Source organism: Xenopus tropicalis, chromosome 7 (genome assembly GCF_000004195.4).
Source record: "Xenopus tropicalis strain Nigerian chromosome 7, UCB_Xtro_10.0, whole genome shotgun sequence".
Classification (NCBI taxonomy): domain Eukaryota; kingdom Metazoa; phylum Chordata; class Amphibia; order Anura; family Pipidae; genus Xenopus; species Xenopus tropicalis.
The window spans coordinates 34,939,318-34,963,769 of NC_030683.2; the positions used below are offsets into that span (position 1 = coordinate 34,939,318).

At 38.1% G+C, this 24,452-nt stretch overlaps 1 protein-coding gene across 4 annotated transcripts in view; it reads right to left on the minus strand.

Annotated features, from left to right (window-relative positions):
• hps1 (HPS1, biogenesis of lysosomal organelles complex 3 subunit 1) overlaps positions 1-16,358 on the minus strand; it is a 91,515-nt gene extending 75,157 nt beyond the window's left edge. Inside the window, exons 1-8 of one of the 4 annotated variants that reach the window (XM_012966452.3) lie at positions 16,255-16,358; positions 13,436-13,600; positions 12,658-12,768; positions 11,749-11,883; positions 9,919-10,061; positions 9,599-9,707; positions 8,621-8,781; positions 7,470-7,569 (exon numbers count right to left, since the gene is read on the minus strand). In XM_012966452.3, the coding sequence (XP_012821906.1) occupies positions 7,470-7,569; positions 8,621-8,781; positions 9,599-9,707; positions 9,919-10,061; positions 11,749-11,883; positions 12,658-12,768 (759 nt within the window). In that variant the 5' untranslated portion in view covers positions 13,436-13,600; positions 16,255-16,358. 4 annotated transcript variants of the gene reach the window in all.
• Between the last annotated feature and the right edge of the window lie 8,094 nt (positions 16,359-24,452).

The window sequence follows — 24,452 nt, forward strand, 5'->3', positions numbered from 1 at the left end:
TTTGAAATAATAAAACAGCACCTTATATTACTCGATTTTAAAATGTAATTAACCCTTGTTGGAGTCAGAACAAATCCTATTGGGTTTAATTAATACTTACGGGATTTTCTTAGTAGACATGATATAGAGATCCAAATTACAAATTTGCGGAAAATCCCAGGCCCCAAGCACTCGGAATAACAGGTCCCATACCTGTCAATCATTCCCACTGTTGCAAGTTCATATAGGAGAAGCTCATATAATTCACTAAACAGATCCCAATACTAACAGCTGACATTACACTGTAATAAGAAGTTCATAATATATTAGTTAATAAAATGGTTAATTAATGTACTCCGTTCACTGGGGGGCAGTGTCATTTACCTTTTAAGTTTTTAATTGATCGGTGGGTGGTCAGTGAAGTTGCCCCGCCAAGCTTCTTAGCATTTATCTTTTGCTTGATACACAAGTAAAATCAATTCTATCTATTGTTTTATCTATCTCTTCTCTACAGTTATATTTCAACAGATCCTTCCTATTCAACTTCATAGCTTTTTCTTTTGCTTTCCCAACTTCTCTATCTCTTAATATATCTGCCTGTATTATAAAATCTAGTTCCTTGCTACAATTCTTCTTAATCCTAAAGAACTGGCCATATGGAATGTTTTTCAACCACACTGGGTCATGGTTGCTAGAGGCCATTACATAATTATTAACATCTACTGACTTGGAGATGGTTTTAGAACATTTTCTGGTCTCTTTTATAAAAAAAAAAAAAAACTCCAAGTCCAAATAGCCAATACTTTCCTGACTATATATTAGATAGAATAGTAAATTTATGTCATTTAAATTACATGGGAAAACACTTCTTCTTTAGTTCCTTTTCAAATAATGACATTGTCTATGTAGTGTCACCATAGGGAGAGGTTTGCGCCCCAGGCTTTTAGGTTGTTCTCTTCCAACAGTCCAATAAAGAGATTGGCGTAGCTGGGATCAAACCATGTCCCCATGGTGGTGCCACATATTATTATTATAAACATTTATTTATAAAGCGCCAACATATTCCACAGCGCTGTACAATAAATGGGTTTCATACATTGGACATACAGAGTAACATATAAAGCAACCAATAACCGATACAAGAGGTGAAGAAAGCCCTGCCCAAAAGAGCTTACAATCTACAAATAAAAGTCATTTTAACCCAAAAATAGTTGTGATGTAAAATAAACTCTTTGGATAAATTCCTTCAATGTTGGCTCCATTGCTTCATCTCTCATTAAGTAATGTCTTATTGCAGCTAATCCTTGATCGTGCCTAATAGATGTGTGTAAGATTTTTATGTAAGATGCAAGAGCTTAAATGTAGGAGCTTAAATACTCAATGTATTCAAGTAAGTGGGAGCCAAAGTATTTATTGCTGCCTTGCATAGTATTTATTGCTGCCTAGTCATCATTAAAATACTGACAACCTTTTCAACTTACTGAATGTGTCTCCTATTTCAATCCAAATGACAGTCCTAATTCTATGTATAAATATAGACTAAGGAATATTATGGGCCTGATTTATTAATATTTTGACTAAAGGGTTCAGGCATATTAATGTTAAAAACACTGTCATCTTCTTTATAAGGAGCAAATGTTTTGCACAGTTTGGGCTTTTTCCCACATATTAATTTTTTAAAAATTGACATACCTGATCCCCTTAGGAGGTAACTAACTGGTCGAAAATCCATTAGGCTGATGCCACACGCGGCGTAGGGCTGCTACTTGTGCCTGCACCCGAATAAATGGGATACGCTCGGGTGCAGGCACAAGTAGGAGGCGTAGGGCTGAATTTTCGGCAAGTGTTTATCCACTTGCCGAAAATTTCAGCCCTACGCCTCGTGTGGCATTAGCCTTATCGCTTCCAGTGAAAAACACTTATTACAAAAAATTGGTATTGCATTGGTATTGCACATAATTTTACATAGTTACATAAGGTTGAAAGAAGACCAGAGTCCATCAAGTTCAACCCTTCCAAGTAAACCCAGCACCCACAAACGTATACTTACCTATCTATTACTAACACATACATAAACTATATATACAAATATTAATACTAACTGTAGATATTAGTATCACAATAGCCTTGGATACTATGCTTGTTCAAGAACTCATCCAGGCCCCTCTTAAAGGCATTAACAGAATCTGCCATTACCACATCTCTAGGAAGGGCGTTCCCCAACCTCACTGCCCTCACCGTGAAAACCCCCCTACGCTGCTTCAAATGGAAGCTCTGTTCCTCTAATCTAAAGGGGTGGGCCTCTGGTGCGTTGATTGTTTTTATTGGAAAAAAGAACACCCCTTATGTGCAGTCTCTGCACTCTCTCCAGCTCATTAATATCCTGCTTAAGGACTGGAGCCCAAAACTGCACTGCATACTCAAGGTGAGGCCTTACCAGGGACCTATAAAATTACAAAATTATGTTTTCATCCCTTGAGTCAATGCTCTTTTTTATACAAGACAGCACTTTATTTGCTTTAGTAGCCACAGCATGTCATTGCCAGGAATTAGACAACTTGTTATCTACAAAAAACCCCTAGATCCTTCTCCATTAAGGATCCCCCAACACACTACCATTCAGTAGATAGTTTGCGTTTATATTATTTCTACCAAAGTGCATAACTTTGCACTTGTCCACATTAAACCTCATTTTCTAGTTTGCTGCCCAGTTTTCCAATTTTGTCAAATCTCTCTGTAAAGCGGCAGCATCCTGCATGGAACTTATAGTTTTGCACAATTTAGTGTCATCAGCAAAAATAGAAACAGTACTGGCAACACTAGCATAGGAACGGTCTAAATAAATAAAATATCTCAGATAAGTTGCCTGTGCTTAATGAGATAACCTCACTCCCTAGACTGACATTGCTGTCCAGTTATACAGTACATATCTCTGACTTTGCCTGTCCAACTGATGCATGGGCACCATGACTAATGTGCAAAACCCTTATAGGAACTGTATAACAATATAAAATATATAATAATTAGCAATTCAGTCTAGGAAAGTCATGCATTACATCACGTTACCAACACTTATGTATTTATTTATCAATTTTTGAGTTTGTAAATTTGAAAGTTTTGTTCACAAATGTTTGCTAATTTATTTTAAAAAAAATAAAATATCATATGAATAAAAAAAAAACTCAAATACCTTGGAATCTGTGAGTTTACAAACTTAAAAAATTTAAAAAGTGGCTTAATTTTTGCCTAGGACAACTCCCATTGACTACTACATAAACTCGCAAGCGTTTTTACATTCAAATTTTTTTTATTTGCACTTAATAAATATCGAACATTCAAGATGGGAGTTATACCGCAAAAAAATTTGACCATTGATAAATCATCTCTATATGTGTTATCCAGGATGAGGCATCAGGGCACGTTTACTAAGGTGCAAATTTTTGTAGATTAGTTTGGATCAATTTATAGGAGCAGATTAGATTTTAGACTTCTGCTTGCTATAGCACAATGCTGAATTAAAAGGGGAATCAAGAGTTGATAAATGTCGTCTTGATTCTGCTTAATAGTAAAATAGCTGGCAATTAGAACTGCATAAATCTAAGGTGACAGATTCAGCAAGGAGATACTGAAAATGCTTATAGGCACTTTCCCTGTTCTGAATATTAACTAAGCAATGTCCATCCTATCCTGATCAGCCACCTTACTGCAAATCCCAGATAAAAATACTGATGCATCTTGGCATGAAGTCAGCTAGGTTTGGGAATGTCTAAAGAACTTTTATCTAGGTTTTGATACAGCTACTGTGTATGATACTTTATGGGTAAGACTTTGCGAACAGCAACTGCCTATTTGCGAGACTTTTATTGGACAGATAGGGAAAGTCTCTGGGATGTCACTACTAAGGGCCCATGAGGTTCAAAGTAACTGGATGCTTGCACGGGTACCATTCCACACAAGACATAATTGTCTATCCCTCATTCTGCACATACAACAGACCAACAGGAAGAGTGACAGAGTTATAAATAACACTGCTTTCCCCCTAATCCTCTAAGGAGGTGGTTACTGGTCTGGGGCTAACTTTTGCCCTAGTAACTACCTAACTACACATAGGAGACCAGCCAAAAACACCCTTGGGTACTTCACCACATATCAACAAATGACAGAATTTCTCATGGGAGTATGTATAAGCTTTGCACTAAGTGGCTTGCAGAATATATATTATTAGGCATTAATCTGTGGCTCATAGACACCCAGCACTTATTAAGAGGAACTGGAGGGAATACCATACAGTAAAGTAACCTTGCAAGGAAGTTACTGAAATCTTCACCTGAACAGACATAACATAGTAAAAGTCTTCTTATTCTAGCACTGAAGCAAGTAGTACATAAGGAGCTCATTTTGCTCCAGTTGTGGGGTGCAGGAAATTATACTTCACCAAAATCTGGTGAGAGCGCAGAGAGCCCAGAGTAACACATTTTTACCTGGAAAAGAACAGGATAGTCCCAACAGCTGGTATTGCTTGTATTAGGGCTTTATAAATATTATAAACTGTGCAGGACTGTAAACACTGGGCCACAAACATTACATTCACCAAAAAGGCAAACAAGTACACTGGCTCCTTCATCGTTGCATTGCAAACAAGTGGTAGGCCTGACGATATACTGGTACATCTGGTTCCTGACTGAATGTTTTGAATGGGAACAACCTCTTATATTCATTTTCAGGTCTTACTCAAATATTTATAAAAAACACACAAGAGAACAAATATGTAGTGACTTCTTGCACTCCTAATTCATACAAAAGCAAAATTGAATGGCCTGTGCTGTTTGCTTGCTGCCCTTGTCTAAAGTAACGAGATGTTTCCTACAGATATTCTCAGCTTTCCAAACATTCAACCAACAATTACTTGTGTTCCATGAACTAATCTACAGGTATCCTCCTCACTCTACCCACAGTCAAGTTAATACTTGCTGTCATTGATAATACCCTTAATACGAATGAAGCAAAGAACTGCAAATAAAGAATACATATTTTGAGTGAACAGGAATATTCCCTATATATACAGTTTAAAAACAGATATTACAGGCTCATATGGAAAAGCATGTCCCTTCCCTCTCCCAAGTAACTGATTATGTTTCATAGAACTCCCTGCAGATTGAAGCTGTGCTCAGGGAGTCATATACATTCTGTTACGGACCACACTGAGAGGGCATGAAGCACAGCTCAAAACTGCTGAGGTCTCTCTTTATTAAAAAGATGGAGTTCACACCTTGAGTTTTCAAATGACTCTGACTGCTCTACAATATAGTTATTGGGGCAGAGTAGCAATTTTTAACCCCCTCCCAGCTTTTTTTGATCAGCGTTTCCCAAACTCTACGTGCACACAGCCATAAGGAGGTTTACTGGTGCATTGGGAAGTATACACTGCCAATTCATCGGGGGGCACTTCAAAAGAAACAGTGACGTGCATAAAATAGCTATACATGCTCATTAGCCTAGTCACTGCATATGGCTGCCAATGGCAAGCAATGGAGTGTTTGGTCTCCCAGTGTGGAAATGCTTCAATATTTGTAACCGGCTTAATGTAATGAATTAATCAGTTCAATGAGTAATGAGTTCAGCATCAGATGCTGAGACATTATAAGCACACAGGGGAAAAATATGGCAGAAAAAAGAAAGCTGAATGGTGATGGGGAAGATACGGGGAAGAAATAGGAAATAGAACGGAGCAAAAGAGATAAAAAGAAGAGAAATATGGTAAAAATGATTGGGGGAGTGAAAAATCAGGAGACAAAGTATAGAATATGGAGAACAAATTAACAAAGGGGACAGAAGAGTATAAGGATGTCAACAAAAGAGTTTAATAGTTCAAAAATAGTTTTTAGGCTAAGAGCACACTCGCATCATATTTATAGACATACACACAAAGATATATTTATACATACCCACACATAGGTATGTTTATACATAAAGGGTATAAATAGAATTATTTTGGCTTCCATAACAATATTGTGATGCTAAGTGTCAAAGGGAGAAGCAGCCTACATATGAATTATTATCCCTGTCCTGGCACTACATCTGCTCATGGAAAATCACTGTTCACAGATACATAAAAATAACCTCTCTGATCCCACTAGTGATAAGTCTCCCTTGTATGTTCAGTGCGCAGTCCTCTTTGCACTGATATCTAATTGCACAATAAAGTTAATACTTATGATAAGTTAGTATCTATTAAATACTATAAGTGTCTTTTAACAACTACAAATATTCAAAAAAAAGATGATTTACAATGAGGAAAAAAATCAAAGTAATTCCTAAGTTTGGAAAACAATAATAGTATGTGCCTGCTACAGGAGACCTAGATTTTGCTGGAGACTTGTATAGTGTTATTAACCTTGTGAATATTTCATGATAAATAAGAGTATGTAAGTATGTCAAGTATGTCAAATATGAGCTAAAATGTATTACAGGAGGTTAAACAATCTTACAATCCCGGGCACCAACTCAATGGTGACTTTACAGCATTTCTAAGAACATATCTTTCAGCAGAAGCTCCTATGTTAAAGGGGTGGTTCAACTTTGATTTAACTTTTAGTATTTTATAGAATGAACAATTCTACGAAACTTTTTAATTCGTTTTCATTTATTTCTTATAGTTTTTTAATAATTTACCTTCTTCTTCAAGCGCTTTGTAGCTTTCAAATGGGGGCCAGAAACTTTTGCTCTGTGAGGCTAAAGTTTTATTGTTATATGTTAATTACTTTTTAAAACTTTTTTTCTATTCAGTCCCTCTCCTATTCATGTATTAGAGTCTCATTCAAACCACTCCCTGGTTGCTAAAGTAATTTGGACCCTAGCAACCAGACAGCTGTTATAGCCCCAAACTAGTCTTCATTTTTTTATTAATTGTAGTTAATTTTTGTTCAGTGGCTCTCTAAATTGCAGTTTCAGCAGCTATATGGCTGCTAGGGTCCAAATTACCTTAGCAACCAGGAAGTGGCTTGAATGAGAGACTAGTATATATATATATATATATATATATATATATATATATATATATATAATAGGAGAGGACTTGAATAGAAAAATAAGTTATGAAAGGTAACGATAGCAATTAAACTGTAGCCTCACAGAGCAATTGTTTTTTGGCTGCCGGGGTCAGTAACCATCATTGAAAGCTGCAAAGAGTTATAAGAAGAAAAATAATTCAAAATCTAAACAAAATAAATTATAAAGACCAGTTGCAAAGCTGCTTAGAAATGGCCATTCAATAATATAATAAAAGTTAACTTTAAGGTCGCAAAAGTTCCCTCATATAAGAGCCCTGTATAAAATTGGTTAATTCAGACTTGGGAAAAGTTTGCCCATTATGGGAGTTGGACTGCCAGATATGGGTGCAGCCTACTGCTGGAGTGGACTCCCTGAATGTAGGAGCATTCTGGATACTGCAACACCATTATATATCAATGAAAATAAATGGCCTACTTTACCTCCACATTTCGCTCTTGAGTACTGAAGTTGGGATACAAATCCTGAACTATGAGAATTAAGGAGAGTAGATCTGCAGGTCTCAAAGAACTGGCGTTTCGACTGAATGCAATAAAATAAAATAATGCATAAACAGCAAAACATACACATATACAGACAGGACCACCAGCCTTGCTAAAATGCAAAAGAATTGTCCAGTGGGAATCCCTCCAGACCTATGTAAATCCAACTTTGTGGTTTTTATTCTGCAATAATCTAATACCAGTGCTGTAGATTGTATGGTTCTGTGCACATGTAAGGATTATATTACACCTCAAAAAAATCAATAAGCATTTAGGCTGCCTTCATTTACAAAAAATTAGAGCAAAAAGTTATATGAAATAAAATGAAAAATGATTTTCTGTCCAGGTCGCAGGCAATAGCCAATCCAATAACAAATAGAGTGAGAAAATTAAAAATATCATAACAGCAGCAAAATTTAATTTAAAATTGTACATTTTATAAGAACATATTACCTGACGCGTTTTGTGCCTGGAGGGCCTGGAGTTCCCCTTCAGGCACGAAACGCTTCGGGTAATTTGTACTAATAAAATGAACAATTTTTTATTTTATTTTGCTGTTTTTTTTTATTTTTGATTTTTCTCACTGTTACTTTATTACACCTCTGCATCTTCCACCATGAAAAGAAGGAGTGTGCTGACTGCCAAACTACACAAGAGGGTAGTATGACAGGTATGTCTTCTTTATTCAGCTATTACTGAAGAATATTATTGTATAGTCATTAAGGCAATGATAACAACCCTTATTTTATTGGTGGTTAGTACAGGGGTATTTTTTAGTCTAGTCTATTTTTATTTGCTATATTGATTATCTTTGTTTTTAGGCCTAAAAGAGAGAAAAAAAATAAACACAAAAAGAATAAATCATATTAACAGACTGTCTTATATCACTGTCTACATCATTCTAATAACTGGAAAAAAAGATGATTTATCCCTATGAATTACAGGGTAAATATATAATATTTTATATGATGAGGACAGAGGGGTTGAAGAGCTACTATACATATCTGAATAACTTATTTTATGAGCTACAAAGCATTCAAAACTATAAACATATTATATGGGAAAGCAACAAGGAGTGATTTTCATCTCACCTTGAGAAAAGAGCCAGAAGTTTTGTGTTGACCAGTACAAAAGCATGCAGGACCTCCTCTGCCCCCCGCTCACTGCTGCTGTTAATGAAATGGACAATCTGTTTCTCCAGGAACTCGATGCACTGCTCACAGAGCTTTGGGTGAATCAGGCGCTCCACTGCCTAGACAGAGCGAGATTAAAGGACTAGTTATCGGATTCCTAGGGTCACATACTGTATGCATTACAAACAAGAAGCAGACATGGCTTTAGGCTAAATGAAATGGGTCCTAGTGTAGAGGCTTCCAACCTTGACAAACTGTACCCCAATTAGGTGTAGCCCTGCTCAGGAGACAAAATTCTGTTAGTTCTTATCTCTTGCTGGAACTGAATTTGACAATGGGCAAAATCTCATTCTCAACCTTTTTACATATCCTTCTTCTTTCTTAATAGTGACCGGCAACTTTTTATTATTATAATTATGGGATAGCCAGTATTCTAATTGTGCCATACACTTGTCTCAGATGTATATTAATGCCTTGGACACACATAATCATAGGCAGTAAGCAGATGTATGGGGCTATAAACAATTATGTATATTTGCAGTCTGGCAGTCTCATTATTTCAGTAATCCTTGCCCTCACCCTAAAGGATCAGTGCTAAGCATGTAATGCCAACAGACAAATCAGTGGGTTTTAACTTTTGAGAAGAACTGTAAGCCAATAATTAACTGGAAGTAATAGTGTCGGCGGAAGCATTATGACACTGGCATAAAGTTAAAGGAAAGCTAAAAGGATGCCCTTATAAAAAATGGATACAGTACAACAATCAGTGCTACTGTGTCATACTTTTACTTTAGATATATAACCATTGGATAGGCCTCTAGAAGTAGACAAGGCAGCTGTGAGCAGACACTTCTTGAGTCACTTGGTAGACTGATTAGACCTCTTTTACAAATTCTACCCTTTTAGATGAAAGGAAAAGTAAAATTTAGAGATCACCTCAACAGCAAAGCTCTGGTCCTCATTTCGCAGTCGACTGTATGTCAGAAGCAAGCTCTGAAAGGTCTTCCATACTAGATTGCGCTGTTCAGAATCTGCAGGGCGCAGTCTGCAAAAAGGATGGGATACAAGAGGAACATGTGCAAGATGTTTTTTTTACTAATTAAGTTTAGAAACTTCATGACTAATAGTCTAGTGCATATTCCCCTTTTATTTTTTGTTATGTATTCATGTACAATTCACATCTCTAATATAGAGAAGAATTTGCAAATACTGTATATAAGGACCTAACGGAGGCCAGGAGTGAAATTTAAACTTACTCCTTCTTAATCAAATGGCTGTCAAACGTGACCAGACCAAAATGCACCTCACAGAGTCTCTTAAGGACATACAATTTCCTGCGCAGGTCGTCCTCGTTTTCAGTTTCATCACCATTTACTGCAATGTAGAGGCATTCTCCAAACTGCAAGTTAACGAAAAGGCAATGACCATTAGATGGAGTGGAAAAGAATCAGTATTACTGTTCTACCAAGAACTGCAAAGGAATTATTGGTGATTTTGCTGAACACAGAACCAAATCCGGATCTGTATATTTAAATTTGAGAAAAACAAAAATGCATTGTGTGTGAACAAAAGAGTCCATGTTCCGCTGTCCAATCACGTGACTTTGCTTGGATTTGATTCAGTCCAAATACAAAAAATTTTTATTGGTTCGTACTGTGCATATTTTCTGCTTTTTCGTACTTTGCGCAACTTTTTCATACTTTGCAACAAAATCGTATTGTCATCAGAAATAATCGTATCTAATCCGAACTTTACCCATTTCGGGATTCAAACTCGTACTTTGATGAATGTGCCCCTAAGTGACACATTTATCAAAAAACACATTAAACTGCTCAATCGCAAGGGAAAAAAAATGCAACTTTTCCTGCAACAATGTTTTTACAAAACAATTAAAAAAAAAAAAAATCATAAATGTCCTGCATTTTCAATAACATTAAAAAATTACAACAGCCAAAAAATCACTGTGAAAAATGGGATATGTTTAACTTTAGTCGCTGACATCTATGCTACTATTTACGTTTTTGCAGGAAAATATCACAAATCACTACTTTCCCTGATTTCATAAATGAAGGTGTCTCTTAGGTTTGGCAAATCTGGATCTTGCAAACAGTGCTAAGATTTGGTCAATGTTGTATGAATGTTGGATTTGGTGCATCCCTACTAATGTATGCTATTTTTTGTGCTTTATTAAGCATTAACATATTACTTGGAGTTTTATACAGTTTCTGTTTAGTTATTTTCTGCATTAATGGCTTTTTTATTATAGCTCTGTGGTAAATTCCTTTTTCCCTTCCTATTATTCCTACTGCTGTGATTTACCTCTAGAGGGAGCTCAAAGCAAAGATTTTTAAAGACTTTTAAAGGCTTTTTTATCAGTTTTTTCGAGTTTGTTTCCAATTCAAATAAACTTACATTTTAAAAAAACTTGATTGCTTGCTTATTTATTAATATGGAAAACTCGTTTGAATAAAAAAAGAATTTTTGAGTTTTCAAAAAAACTCTAAAATCTCTAAATTAAAATACGGCTTGAATTTGCCTACTTCAATTGACTTCTACATGAACTTGCAAGCTTTAAGCTACTAAATTTTTTAGTCTCATAGGGATGCCACATTTATCTTACATATTTATTGGCAATGGCTTTACTTCTTCACTTTGGTTAGGTTTTATCTGAAGATCAAGTATGAATAGACCAGGGTGCAATGCTAGCAGCACCCAGAGATGAATATTCAGGTTCCACTGAAGTAAAATACTGTCAGTATAATGATTATAATAATAAAAGAATAAAAAAAGATCTTTGAAAAGGTGTTAAAACTATATTACGCCATATATAGAGTACAAGGGAGGGGCTGCCACCCTGCTTGGCAAATACATGGCCCACATATATCGATATAGCAAGTCACAAATGATCGTAAGCAGATGGAGCTAGTCTAATGCAAGCAATAATAAGAAAAGCATGTTTTCTGAAAAAGAAAGATTTCAGCAATTTTGCTTATGGGGTAAAAGCAGTAGTATTGTGCAACTATGCCAGGCTGTATAGAAACACATAGAAACACATAGCACAGCAACCCTAGGCACTAGGGACATACCATGTGAAGGACGCAGAGGTGACCTTTTTCAGTGGTGAAACATGTATAGGTATCATTAATCTTCTCCATTATTGTAACACAAGAGATGATTAAAGGAGCGAAAAGAGTATTAATGCTGTCTCCATAGTTTGGTGGCTATAAATAAAGTAAAAAAAAAAAAAAGATAAATGGATAGCAAATGATAAAAATGTTAATATGAGACAAAAAGGTAATTTATTATTATTATTATTATATTTAAAAATATATTGTAAAACACATTAATACAAGATTTTGTGCAAGAAATGCATAAAAGGGAGCAGATGCTATTATAAAAACCCATCAAAGTGTAGTAGATGTTTAATAAATCTGTTTTGCAAATAGTTCTTATTATATGTTATAGTTATAGTTATATATATATTTAACTTTTTGACTGGGTTTTTCTATAGTGGTTTTACACAGGGTGTGTTTCATCTTTAAAGTTCTATTACAGGTATGGGATCCCTTATCCGGAAACCCATTATCCAGAAAGCGCCGAATTACGGAAAGCCTGTTTCCCATAGACTCCATTTTAATCAAATAATTCAGAATTTTAAAATTGATTTCCTTTTTCTCTGTAGTAATAAAACAGTACCATGTAATTGATCCCAACTAAGATAGAATTACCCCTTATTGGGGGCAAAACAATCATATTGGGTTTAATTAATGGTTTAATAATTTTTTAGTAGACTTAAGGTATGGAGATCCAAATTACAGAAAGACCCCTTATCCGGAATACCCTTGGTTCCAAGCATTCTGGATAACAGGTCCTATACCTGTATTACAAAGAGAACTCCATGATGTGTCACTTTATTTTAACCTTAAAACCTTTACATTATGGAACTGAACACATGTGCCATGTGGGTTGGGATTTCATAATACATTCATTCATACCTGCTGTTCCTCAGTATAATCATATTTGCTCTGCAGGTTCTTCTCAAACTCTTCATCTGCCCAGTAGAACAGGACTTCAGCTCCCTCGGAGGCAATAAGTACACATTTCATCTGTCATTGAACAAAATAATGCATTGTCAGTGGTGGGCAAGTTTTCTACTAAGGCTGATGCCACACAGGCTAAATCTTGCTTGAGGAAAAATACAGGCCGAGAATCAGCCCCTCTGCTGGCATCAGCCTTCTACGTGGCACCATTGTGTTGGCCCAGGTACAGGCACACATGGCAGATATTGGCTCTGAAATACAAACTCTCACGTTTCCATGACTATATGTGCCGCATATGCCTGCACCTGGGCCAAGACAATGGCTCTGGGTGCAGGCAAGTTAGAAGTCAGATGCCAGTGTATCAGTGTACACTGGCATTAGCCTAAGGGCTCTATCAACATTCAAGGCTTTCACATTTTATCTGGACAAAAGGCTATTGCTTTACTAATGATCTACATTATAAGTCACTCCCTACAGAAGGCTGATAAAGAACCTTGATATATACATCATCCTAGTGATCACTCAGCTCTTCTCGGTTTCTGTCTGTATTCACGTTGGTTCTCAAGATGTTGCTGGATGACAAAAACTAGAATCCAACATATCATGTTTTTAGGTGTTGCAGCAACATTAAGAGACTTTAGGTTTGGAAACTGGGCCCTACAGTGTGCATTTCAAAGCCAGCATTTACAGCAGTGTATCATCCACAGACTATTTATTCCTCCCTCTCACTTACTTTTATGCAGTTCTTAGTGTCCCAGATATTGCAGAATAATGTGGCCCTCTAGAGGTAATCAGTAGGAAAGGTCCCTTGATTTGTAGCTCATTTTCATGCACTCATCTTCATCTCTGCTTAGAAATGAGGAAGGTTCCAGTTGGCATTTATGAATGCCCAAAGGTGCTTGAAGAGAGATTATACAAGAATATTAGCAATTTTATCACATAAACATTCCTAAGCCGTCTATCCTTACACCCAGAGAGGGGCAATCTGAGCCACTGATTGGCTGATGTACCTCTGGGTGGGACTGTAACTCCAGTGAATAAGTTAAAGCAGTAAAGCAGTAAAAGTACTACTTTGTTAAGTTTCAGTTATCCATTAAGATTATTCCAACCAATCCAGGATACTGAATTTGTCATGGTGTTACACATGCTACATGGACTTGGACAGCACCACTAACAGAGAAAGCCACACTGGCTACTTTCTGTATATACTGGCCAAAGCCCCTAGTAATCAATAAGATATTTGCACTTATTATTATAACTGTATTTGATCAGATAAAGCAAACAACTTACTGGTTGCTAGTGAGTAAGGGCTCAGTTGGTGCATAATTCCTGTAATATTAAATGTACAACCAATGTACAGAAAATATTACTGGAGGCATAAACCAAAGCTGAAACACTTGGAAAGTGTTGGATTATACATGTTTTCTTGGCATGTGATTTTGTTTGGCCACTGATTTCCTATGGCACTGCGTTGGGCAAAGCTTTACCTTGCATAATCATATAACATTAAAGGAGACATTTTGGATAAATGGGAAAAAACCTAGTTTTGTAGGCAATTATGAATAATATACGGTGCTGGTTTCCCTTTGGGCTAAACATTAATCCTATCTGTAACAATGGCCCCTTTATTGGAGCTCCCTATAGATCCTATCACTTCTCTGTCCAGTGTGAAATGAAGAGGTGGGCGTGTCCTAACGGTCCCTGCCAGAAGCACAGTAGGAGGGGGAGAGCCAATCACAGCCCTGAACTCACACAAGCACAGACAGGCTTCAGTTCCCTATCAGGTCAGCCTAGCAGCTGATTGGTTCCTATCCTACAGTGCAGTGTACTGAGTGCCACCGGCTCCCCAGCTCATCCAGAGAATTCAGCCAGCAGGAAGTGGCACAGATGGGCGGGGCTAGTGGGGTTTTGGGGGAATTTCTCAATAAATCAGTCTGACATACAACTTTTTTAGCACAATCCTTCTATATCTAGAGGAGTATAATTCACTGGTACATTGTTACGTTTTATAGGATATGTCTCCTTTAATAATGATGAGAGGCCCGAGGCAGGCCATCCATTAGCTGCAAACTACAACTCCCAGAATTCCCAAACAGACAAGCAGGCTGGCTGCTGCGAATGTGAACGATTCATTTACATAACAAGTTTTTGTTCTTAAATTATGTAAGATATATGTAATTGTCACCCAGATATTGCAACACTATTATTTTCATATTAAATCGACCCAGGGGGGCAGGTCAATGGTCTAAAGGTAAAATGATGTTTAAAGGAACAGTAACACCAAAAAATTTAAGTGTATAAAAGAAATTCCAATATAATGTACTGTTGCTCTGCACTGGGGTGTTTGCCTCAGAAACGCTACTATGGTTTATATAAAGAATACAGCTGTGTAGCCATGGAGGCAGACATTCAAAGGAGAAAAGGCACAGGCACTTAGCAGATAACAGATAAAACACTATTGTATTCTACAGAACTTATCTGTTATCTGCTATGTAACCTGTGCCTTTTCTCCTTTTTACCAGCTTGAATGGCTGCCCCGGGGCTACACAGCAGCTTATTATATATAAACTATAGTAGTGTTACTGTAGCAAACACACAACTTTTACCAGTGCAGGGCAACAGTACATTATATTTCATTTACTTTAAAACTTTTTAATTTTTTGGTGTTACTGTTCCTTTAAGTTAACCCCACGGGTTCTTGAAGGGTTCACTAAAATAATATGGCATGGATTGAGTTAAATGATAATGCAAAAAGGCAGTTTTTTTTTTATATGTTCCTTGCTTGTCGGCCTCAAACATACATAGGGAAGGAGAACATGGCTGGTCCAGTGATGCCCCTTTGGAACTGGCTTGGCCCACATTTAAAGGAACAGTAACACCAAAAAATGAAAGAGCTTTAAAGTAATAAAAATATAATGCACTGTTGCCCTGCACTGGTAAAACTGGTGTGTTTGCTACAGTAACACTACTATAGTTTATATAATAAGCTGCTGTGTAGCCATGGGGGCAGCCATTCAAGCTGGAAAAAAGGCACAGGTTACATAGCAGATAACAGATAAGTTCTGTAGAATACAATAGTGTTTTATCTGTTATCTGCTATGTGCCTGTGCCTTTTCTCCTTTGAATGGCTGCCTCCATGGCTACATAGCAGCTTATTTATATAAATTATAGTAGATTTTCTGAAGTAAACACACAACTTTTACCAGTGCAGGGCAGCAGCACATTATATTTTAGTTACTTTTATACACTTTCATTTTTTGGTGTTACTGTTCCTTTAACATCAACAAAGAACAAATCAGAAAAAGTATAATGTACTTCCACCCCCACCCATAGGTTTCACCTGTGGAACATAAGCACCCTCCCCCCCCCCCCCCATACGTCTGCAACGGTTCTCCCCTTCTATGTGCGCAATACAATGTATGCGTGCAATGTACCCTCTGTATTTTATGCATGGTATATGTGCGCAACAGAGAGAAGCAGCCTCCCAGGCTTGCCTGGCCCAAGCTACAAGTGGTTCGTACCTGGCAGAGCACAGGCATATACTTTACCTACCCACCTCCTCCTCACAACTCGGACTGAGTCCCGCAACTACTTCTATCAGGGAACAGTTCCTGCACAGGGCATGTGACCAGCGAGCCATGTGACCAATGAACCATGTGACCAGACGCATCTGACAGAGAGAGAGAGAGAGGCAGAAATACGGAAGAGAGGAACGAATTCTATTGGCCGGCTTGGTACTGAGTGAATTCCAAATTCCAGAAATGCTGTTTCCATCTTGCTGTTTGACTTATTACTTCTAGACTCTCTTTTCCAGTAACATTTTTCTCCCCATTTGAAGTATTACCCAGAACAAGTTATGATCTATAATTTCACTCGCTGGATAAAGCGCATGTGTAATTATGGGATCCATTATCTGGAAAATTATTATCCAGAAAATTGAATCAAAGAAAGGCCGTTTCCTATAGAGTCAATTTAAACAAATAATCCGTATTTTTAATAGTAACCTATTCTCTGTAATAATAAAACAGTTCTTTGTACGCAGTGGTAAATATGCTGCCTACATTCATATTGGTGGCAAAACAATTGAATTTTTACATTAGTAGTGCCTGGATGTGTCACTTTAGAAAATATAACTTACTATACACATTAAATTAACATTATTGTAAATGGAACTTTATACTTTCTGCACTGCTGGATCTGAGACTACAAAAATAATAAATATTTCTTTCATTTGCCACTACATTTACCAACAGAAATGAATACAGTTTAAACAAATAACTGTTGCCCCCGCACCTGATTCATATCAATAGGAGCCCTGCCCCATATATTAGAATTGTATAGGGTCTCGGGAGAAAAAGAGGGGTTTGATAGCTGTTCTGTGTGAGAGTAATAATGATTTACTCATATATTTAAAGAGAGATACACATATATAGATTAGTCTTAACAAAGCATACATGAAAATCCCCCAAATCGTGTTGGTAATAATGAATACTATATGGTGCCAGATTCATTCTCGGCTAAAAATCATTAACCTGAAAAGTGTCCCCCATAGATACATGCATACAGACCTCATGTATTACTCCTTATTTCATACCCTCCCATACATACTGTAATCATAGGCAGTTGGCTGCTGTATCACTGCAATACTTGTGTAGCTACTCAGCTAGAAATTGGTGGATGCAATCAGGCAATAAAGATTGATTTCTGTCTGTGGGTCCATTAAATGCTTCTCTGCAGTTGGTTACTATGAACTGGCCATAGGGCTATACAGTCACATGAGCTGCACTGACCTCTAATTCTTTGTATACGAAGCAGCAGGAATCCTGGGTTTGAGTGCTTAAAAAGTGTTTAAAAATGCTGTTGGAGAATACATACCATGGCAAATGAGAGTGGGTCCTATATTTCAGGTTCTCTCGTGGCCTTAGGAGGCCCAGACCAACATTGTAAGAAGAACTACAATTTACACCTGCAAACATTAAATAAAGTTTATTTAGGTAGAATTCAGTTTGTATAGTAGAATCAGTTCTGCATGATTTACGCAGTCTTAATAGTAGGAGCCAACACCATCAGAACACCAGCTCAGTCTTTAAGGCCTGACCCACTTAGTCCATCCAGTTACACTTTTTACTCTATGCTGGGAAAAGGTGAGTGATTGATTCCCATTAGGAGCAGCTCTTTTATGTAGGTTCTAAATCCTAAATGTGGTGGGAAGCAAAAGGAATAAGCTCTGGGGAATATGATCTAAATCCACAGTCCCTCTTCACAGCCCTCCCCACGCACACACTTGCTGCCTGCCGCTAGTTTTTTGCAAGTGCAAAGTTTAAGATGTAGGAGAGGCTGGTTGCTAGGGTCCATTGTACCCTAGCAACCAGCCAATGACTTAAAGAACAAAGAACAAATTATAGTGCAATATTGTAATGCAAATCAGGGATCAGGAGGAATAACTACCGAATCCCAAAAAAAGTGTGTGAAAGGCTAATTTGCTTAATGTATTACCATGTGCTGTAATGTTAAATGCTCACCAGATAGCAATATTGAATAGGCAAATAGAAATTTCTGATTCAACTTGTAGCCGCTACAGCACGTGGTGATACATTAAGCAAATTAGCCTTTCACACACTTTTTTTGGGATTCGGTAGTTATTCCTCCTGATCCCTGATTTGCATTACAATATTGCACTATTATTTGTTCTTTGTTCTTTACTTCCACATGCGCTCCTGCCATAATTCTTTGTATGCGTTTGGGACCCAGTCAAAGGGGTGACTTGAGGAGGAGCAGCAGGATCACACGGAGTTTTCATCACTTTATTCACTGACTCTATTTCATTGAATATAATTAACCACAAAGCGCTGAGGACATGGTATTGTATTTACCACACTAGACTTTTTGACAGCCAATGACTTGAATGAGAGACTCAGCAGAGGGCCTGAAAGATTAGTAGTAAAAATTAATAATAACCATAAAATTGTAACCTCACAGAGCAACAGTTTTATTGGCTGTTGGGGATTGGCCTAAGCTGAGCTTCTTTGGGGAAAAAACATTTGCAGAGTGTAAATGGGAGTGCAAAAGTAAACAGATTATCCAAAACAACCATATATTCTGGTCTGTAAACAGCACAGGGATAGAGAGGTTTGGCCTGCACACTGTCAGTCTGTCTGTGTTATCTAGTGCAGTCTGTCTGTGTATATCCGCTGCTGTGCTTTGAGCTCTCACACATCTTGTACTTGGTATCAGATTAGGGCACCACTAGGGAACCTGATATTGTGCTCAGTAATCATTAGGGAGCCCTAAAAATGTTCTTCTGGCTGAGAAAAACACTGGTATCCCCAAGGTTGAACTATTTATTGTAGTAAGTAGCGGAATACAGAAACTGAGGTCAATCATTATTTATAGAGCACCCACATCTATAAAAATAAGGAGTGGCACTCTTGGGTAGGGATAGGGGGTGCATATGTGCACAGTTAAGAGCTATAAATGAGTGAGGGCATTGGTAGAGATGGGGCCCAACTTGGATCAGTGTAGGATGTACCCTTTACCCTGCTACTGGGCTATTAATGTCACTAAATCATTGGCAAATGAGTAAAGTGTCAGGCATCAGTACTGTTCCATACTTTATATATACACAAACGGGGATAAATCCAATAACAGAACACAACTAAATACAATATATAGAATAATATTTAAAATTGAGTGTTAAGAGGCACAAGAGTCAGAGAACTGGTGGTCTGTTCTGTACCTAGAAGCTGAATATACTATGAATATGCTATTTATCTTTTGTGATAAAAGAAGTCTGCTGGATATCTGTGTATTTTTTTTATTACTATTATTTTGCATTCTTTGAAGATTACCACACATTTGCCAGTAGATGGCACACAAAACCCAGAGATTAGTGGAGCTGTGTGTTCACCCCCATGGAAGGACACACTTATTATAAGCAGCTTCCCTGCGTTTATTTATCTTGGTTATTACATTAGTGGCACTGAGGAAGTTAAGGTAATGCCTTTGTTGTCTTTAATTTCAGTGCAACTTGGAATCAAATGGAAGACAATAGAAAACAAATGCACAAAGTATGTTTTTTGTAAAAATCCAATTTCCTTGTATCAGCTTGTTCCTAACAAGAATCTTTTCCAGACAAAATCCCCCCTACATGCACCAGGTCCTGTCCTGGGGGGTACTTGGCCCTCGGCAACAAGCGCTCTCAAGCAGAATATCTGCAAACGAGATGAAATCATAGTGACTCTGAGCCTGTAGTGCCGCCTAATTGTCAAGGAACAGAGCAAAGTCACAGTCCCTTTATATTGTTTCTGATTGTATGTATTATTAGTGTTAAGAAAAGAAATTGCTGACATTTTTTTTGACCATATGTAGGACCCTACGGAGATTTATAGAATCCTAACTTAGCAGCCCCATCAGGCACTCTCCTCTGCAGTTCTAGGGAAGGGGCACACACACACTAACGTTTACCCAATTCATTTATAAATGCCATGAAGAGCTATACTAATTCTCACATACGCCAGCATTATGCAACATTAGCAGAATGAAATGGTATAGGGGATCTATTTCGCTCTAGACAGCCTAAAACAGTGATAAGCCCATGCACGTGCCCATATTGGAATAATATTAGCTTGCACCCCTAGTTAGGTAGCACATTGGGTGCAAGGGGTGGAGTGGGCAGAACAGCTGGGATCTGCACAAATAGGCAAGGGGAAGAGCTTTTGCCACGGAAAGGGGCACTAACTAGCTCCACAGAATTGTTTATTGATCAAATGTTTAAGTGGGGCTTTGGATTATATTTAGGAATAGGCTGCTGCTGACAACACAGTGTAGTAAGAAGAATACACAAATATTAAATGTGGTTTAACTGCTATACACTACTGCTGTCTGCATTCCAGGACCTGGCCTTAAGATGACAGTATATGTAGTGCACATAGAAGGTCTGAGCAGTATATAGTACAGGTATGAGATCCAGATACCAATTATCCTGAAAGCTCCAAATTATGGGAAGGCCACCTCCCATAGATTCAGGTTTAATCAAATAATTCTATGATTTCCTTTTTCTCTGTAATAATAAAACAGTACCATGTGCTTGATCCCAACTAAGATATAATTAATCCTTATCAGAGGCAAAACAATCCTTTTGGGGTTTATTTAAATGTTTAATTGTTTTTTAAGTAGACTTAGGATATCAAGATTCAAATTACCAGAAAACCCCAGGTCCCTAGCAGGTCCCATACCTGTATACCAGCCCCGGAAAACCCCAGATCCCAAGCAGGTCCCATACCTGTATACCAGCCCCGGAAAATCCCAGATCCCAAGCAGGTCCCATAGCTGTATACCACCCCCGGAAAACCCCAGATCCCAAGCAGGTCCCATACCTGTATACCATCCCCGGAAACCCCCAGGTCCCATACCTGTATACCAGCCCCGGAAACCCCCAGGTCCCAAGCAGGTCCCATACCTGTATACCAGCCCCGGAAAACCCCAGGTTCCAAGCAGGTCCCATACCTGTATACCAGCCCCAGAAAAACCCAGGTCCCAAGCAGGTCCCATACCTGTATACTGTATATAGACCCAACCAGTGGGTCTCCAGCACATGAATGACACACCAGTTCACTGGACAGATTATTATATAGCAGGGCAAGGCTTATGACTATGGGATGGCAAGTTGTTTAGCACTCCTCTGTGACTGTATTTGCTAACCTTGGACCCCAGTCCTGAGCTGAGCTCCTCTTCTCTGGTGAGCCTTATATTTTTTGAATGTGGAAATCAAAATCCGCTCGTGTAAAACTTATGTTTTCTGACATCGTTTCACTGAAACTGAAGCTTGGCTACTAGGGGCAGATTCCTTAATCTTCTGATTTTCGTGGTTTAGAGGTTCTTGAAATGAAAAGAACACAAGAACCACACATTTTTTGTGTTTTTTCCTTAAACCTTCGTGGACTTTTAAATAAAAAAAAAAAACTAAAAACCTTTAAAAGTAAGAATGAAATAAAGATTGTTATGATTGCCTAGGACACCTCCCATTGACTTGTTTATGATCTCAACAGATTTTTGTGGTTTTTACTCTGTATATATCACAAAAAATGAATGTTTCTTTTTTACATTAAAAATTGAAGTATTAGCACAAAAAACCTGAAAAAAAATTAAATATGAACATTAGTAAATGCCCCCCGCAGTGTCTGCTTTACCAAAGGCAGCAATAGTTGGTTGGTATTATACAGGTTTACATTCACATGTAAATATTTCCACAAATTGTTGCTCACATGGTATTCCCAATTCAGAAGTGCTTCTCCTTGGACCCTCTGCTCACACTCTAGTTACCATAATAACATTTGAACCCCATTGCTGGACCCATGATGTGGTCCCATTGGCCAGGGACACTGGGGCAGGACATAACTGGACTTATTGGCGCAAGTATAAATGGCTGTGTATGTGATGAGAGATTCAAAATGTAGAAAAAGGCTTTGTCCAATCTTATCAGCATTAAAACACCAGACCATGGGCAGTTTGATACTATAACTGGCAATATACACACATCCTGCACAATGTGTAAGTCAGCATAAATATGTTCTGCACCAGACTGGCAGTTTGAAAAGCTACAAATTGGCTGGGGGTGGCTTTGGGGGACTTTTCACCAGAAAGATGTAGATTCCTTAAATATTTAGTAATTCCAACATGCTCCTCTGTATTTTCACCCTTCAGTGTTTCACATTGCAAGCACCAGCCCCAAGGCAGCCAATGAGCAAACCTAACAGAATCTGTGACTACTTGGCATTCTTTCACATCCAATCTCAAGCTTTCTCTACAGCCTTTGCACACGTTAATAGTTGCCTCAAACTCAAACTATTGTAAGGACATGGTTCCAGCTTAGAGAATCTGGGATTCTACTAGTGGTGCTGCTCATATAGTTGAGGAGCTGTCACTGTCTTTGGATAATAATGCTTTGTAGAAAGTAGCACGGCAACTTGAATTAATTTTAGAACAGGGCAAGTTCTCCAATGGCCACTTCTCATTGGTATATCCAACTGCAGAACAATCTGAACAGCACTGGTTTTATTCTTTTAAAATGCCTTTATTGCACACTCCTTACAGCATTACAGCAATGTTTCAGGTCCTGTATGGCCTTTTATCAAGTTGAGAAGCTTAAAAGCGGTGCAGATTGTTCTGCATATGGGTAATAATGCTCCACGGACTTGGTTTGTCCTTAGGCTGGGAACTTATCCACTATGATTCCTGCAAAGACCAGACTGCTCCTTATAGGAGAACAAAAGCCTACATCACTGGGGGGTGGCAAAATGTTAGGCACCCAGTGACTTACCTGAAACCCCCGGCCGGTGCTCCTGTTAGGAGAAAACCAGTCGAGGTGTATGTGGGTGAGTGTTCTTTCTTCCGTCTTTGATCATCATGCATGCACAGGAGAGTGAAAAGTCAACTTAACAAAAAAGGCGGATTTTATGCTCAACTGCGCATGCGTCGGCGCTGGGATTCTGAAGGAAGAAGACAGAAGGAAGGGGAACACTGGCTCGCATATACCCCAGGTCGGTGCAGTTTTCTCCTAACTAGAGCATTGACCAGGGGTATCAGGTAAGCAATTACAATTGCTAGGGGTGCACCCCCCCAGACATTTTGCCAATTCTTCTCCTTTAACTAACTTGTCATTAATTCATTTACTTATGTGCCCATTCACTGGCACTCAGTTGGCCTTACCTTACTGTGGGGATAAAAAGAGTTTTGTCCACCATAGCACATGGTTTTGTGACCACCCTATGTTCTCCAACTATACGTATTCCCAGAATAAGCTAACTCAAGGCAGAAAGGTTCCTTCCCTGTTGGGAACTATATGGGGATACACACATTTTAGAGGTCCCTTAACACATGTCAACCAATTGCTTAGAACATTTTTCATTTTAGATAAAGAACATGTTCCAGTGATTGGTTGTCCAGTATGGCAGACTGGACTTCCACTAACAAACTTGCCATTGGACCTAGTTTCTGTTCAGTTCTGTATAATTTGAACCATAATTTGCTTTCTGTTAACCTCTTTTAAAGCGATCGCTTTACATTTATTGTACCTGAGAAAGAACTCACTGACTTTCTTTAAAAACATGAAAGCCTTTAGCAAGAATTTCCGCCCATAACAGAAGAGTGGAACGTGTTAATACATCAAAAGAGGTATGACCAATTGTTATATGGCCTAGGTAACATCCATTGCCCTCACTTGATGAATCAAAAAATAAGTTCTACGTTCTACATTATAGATACATTTTTTTCTCAGGCCTGGTGACGCTTTCATCTCGGTCCAGCCATTCATTGCAACTTCTGAAGCCTGTTCCGTTCCCCCCCTTTGGCAAACTAGCATTGCTCTCAGGTCGCTGTCAAGTAATGTGCGTTTTCACACACGTGATTTTCCTGATGTTACGCAGAACGCGATTTTAATAAGTTCCATCTGCCATGATTTCATGTGATTCCATAGGGACAGTTTCTCACGGGGCATTGAATGATGAGTTTTAAGAGACGGAAAAAAAAATGAAAAGAAACATAATAACTAGTCAACTTCATACGCCGTGAAATATATCTACTTTGGGGTGCAACTGGAACGAGGCTCCGAGGAGCTGTGGAATTTTCTGTTATTTTTCCAGAAGGCAAAGCTCAACTGATCTTGCTTAACACCTTCAATTGGACAGGTCCTTTAAGACACTTCAAAGCACAAGGCTCATGCATTACCCATAAGAACGTCGAGTAATTTATAA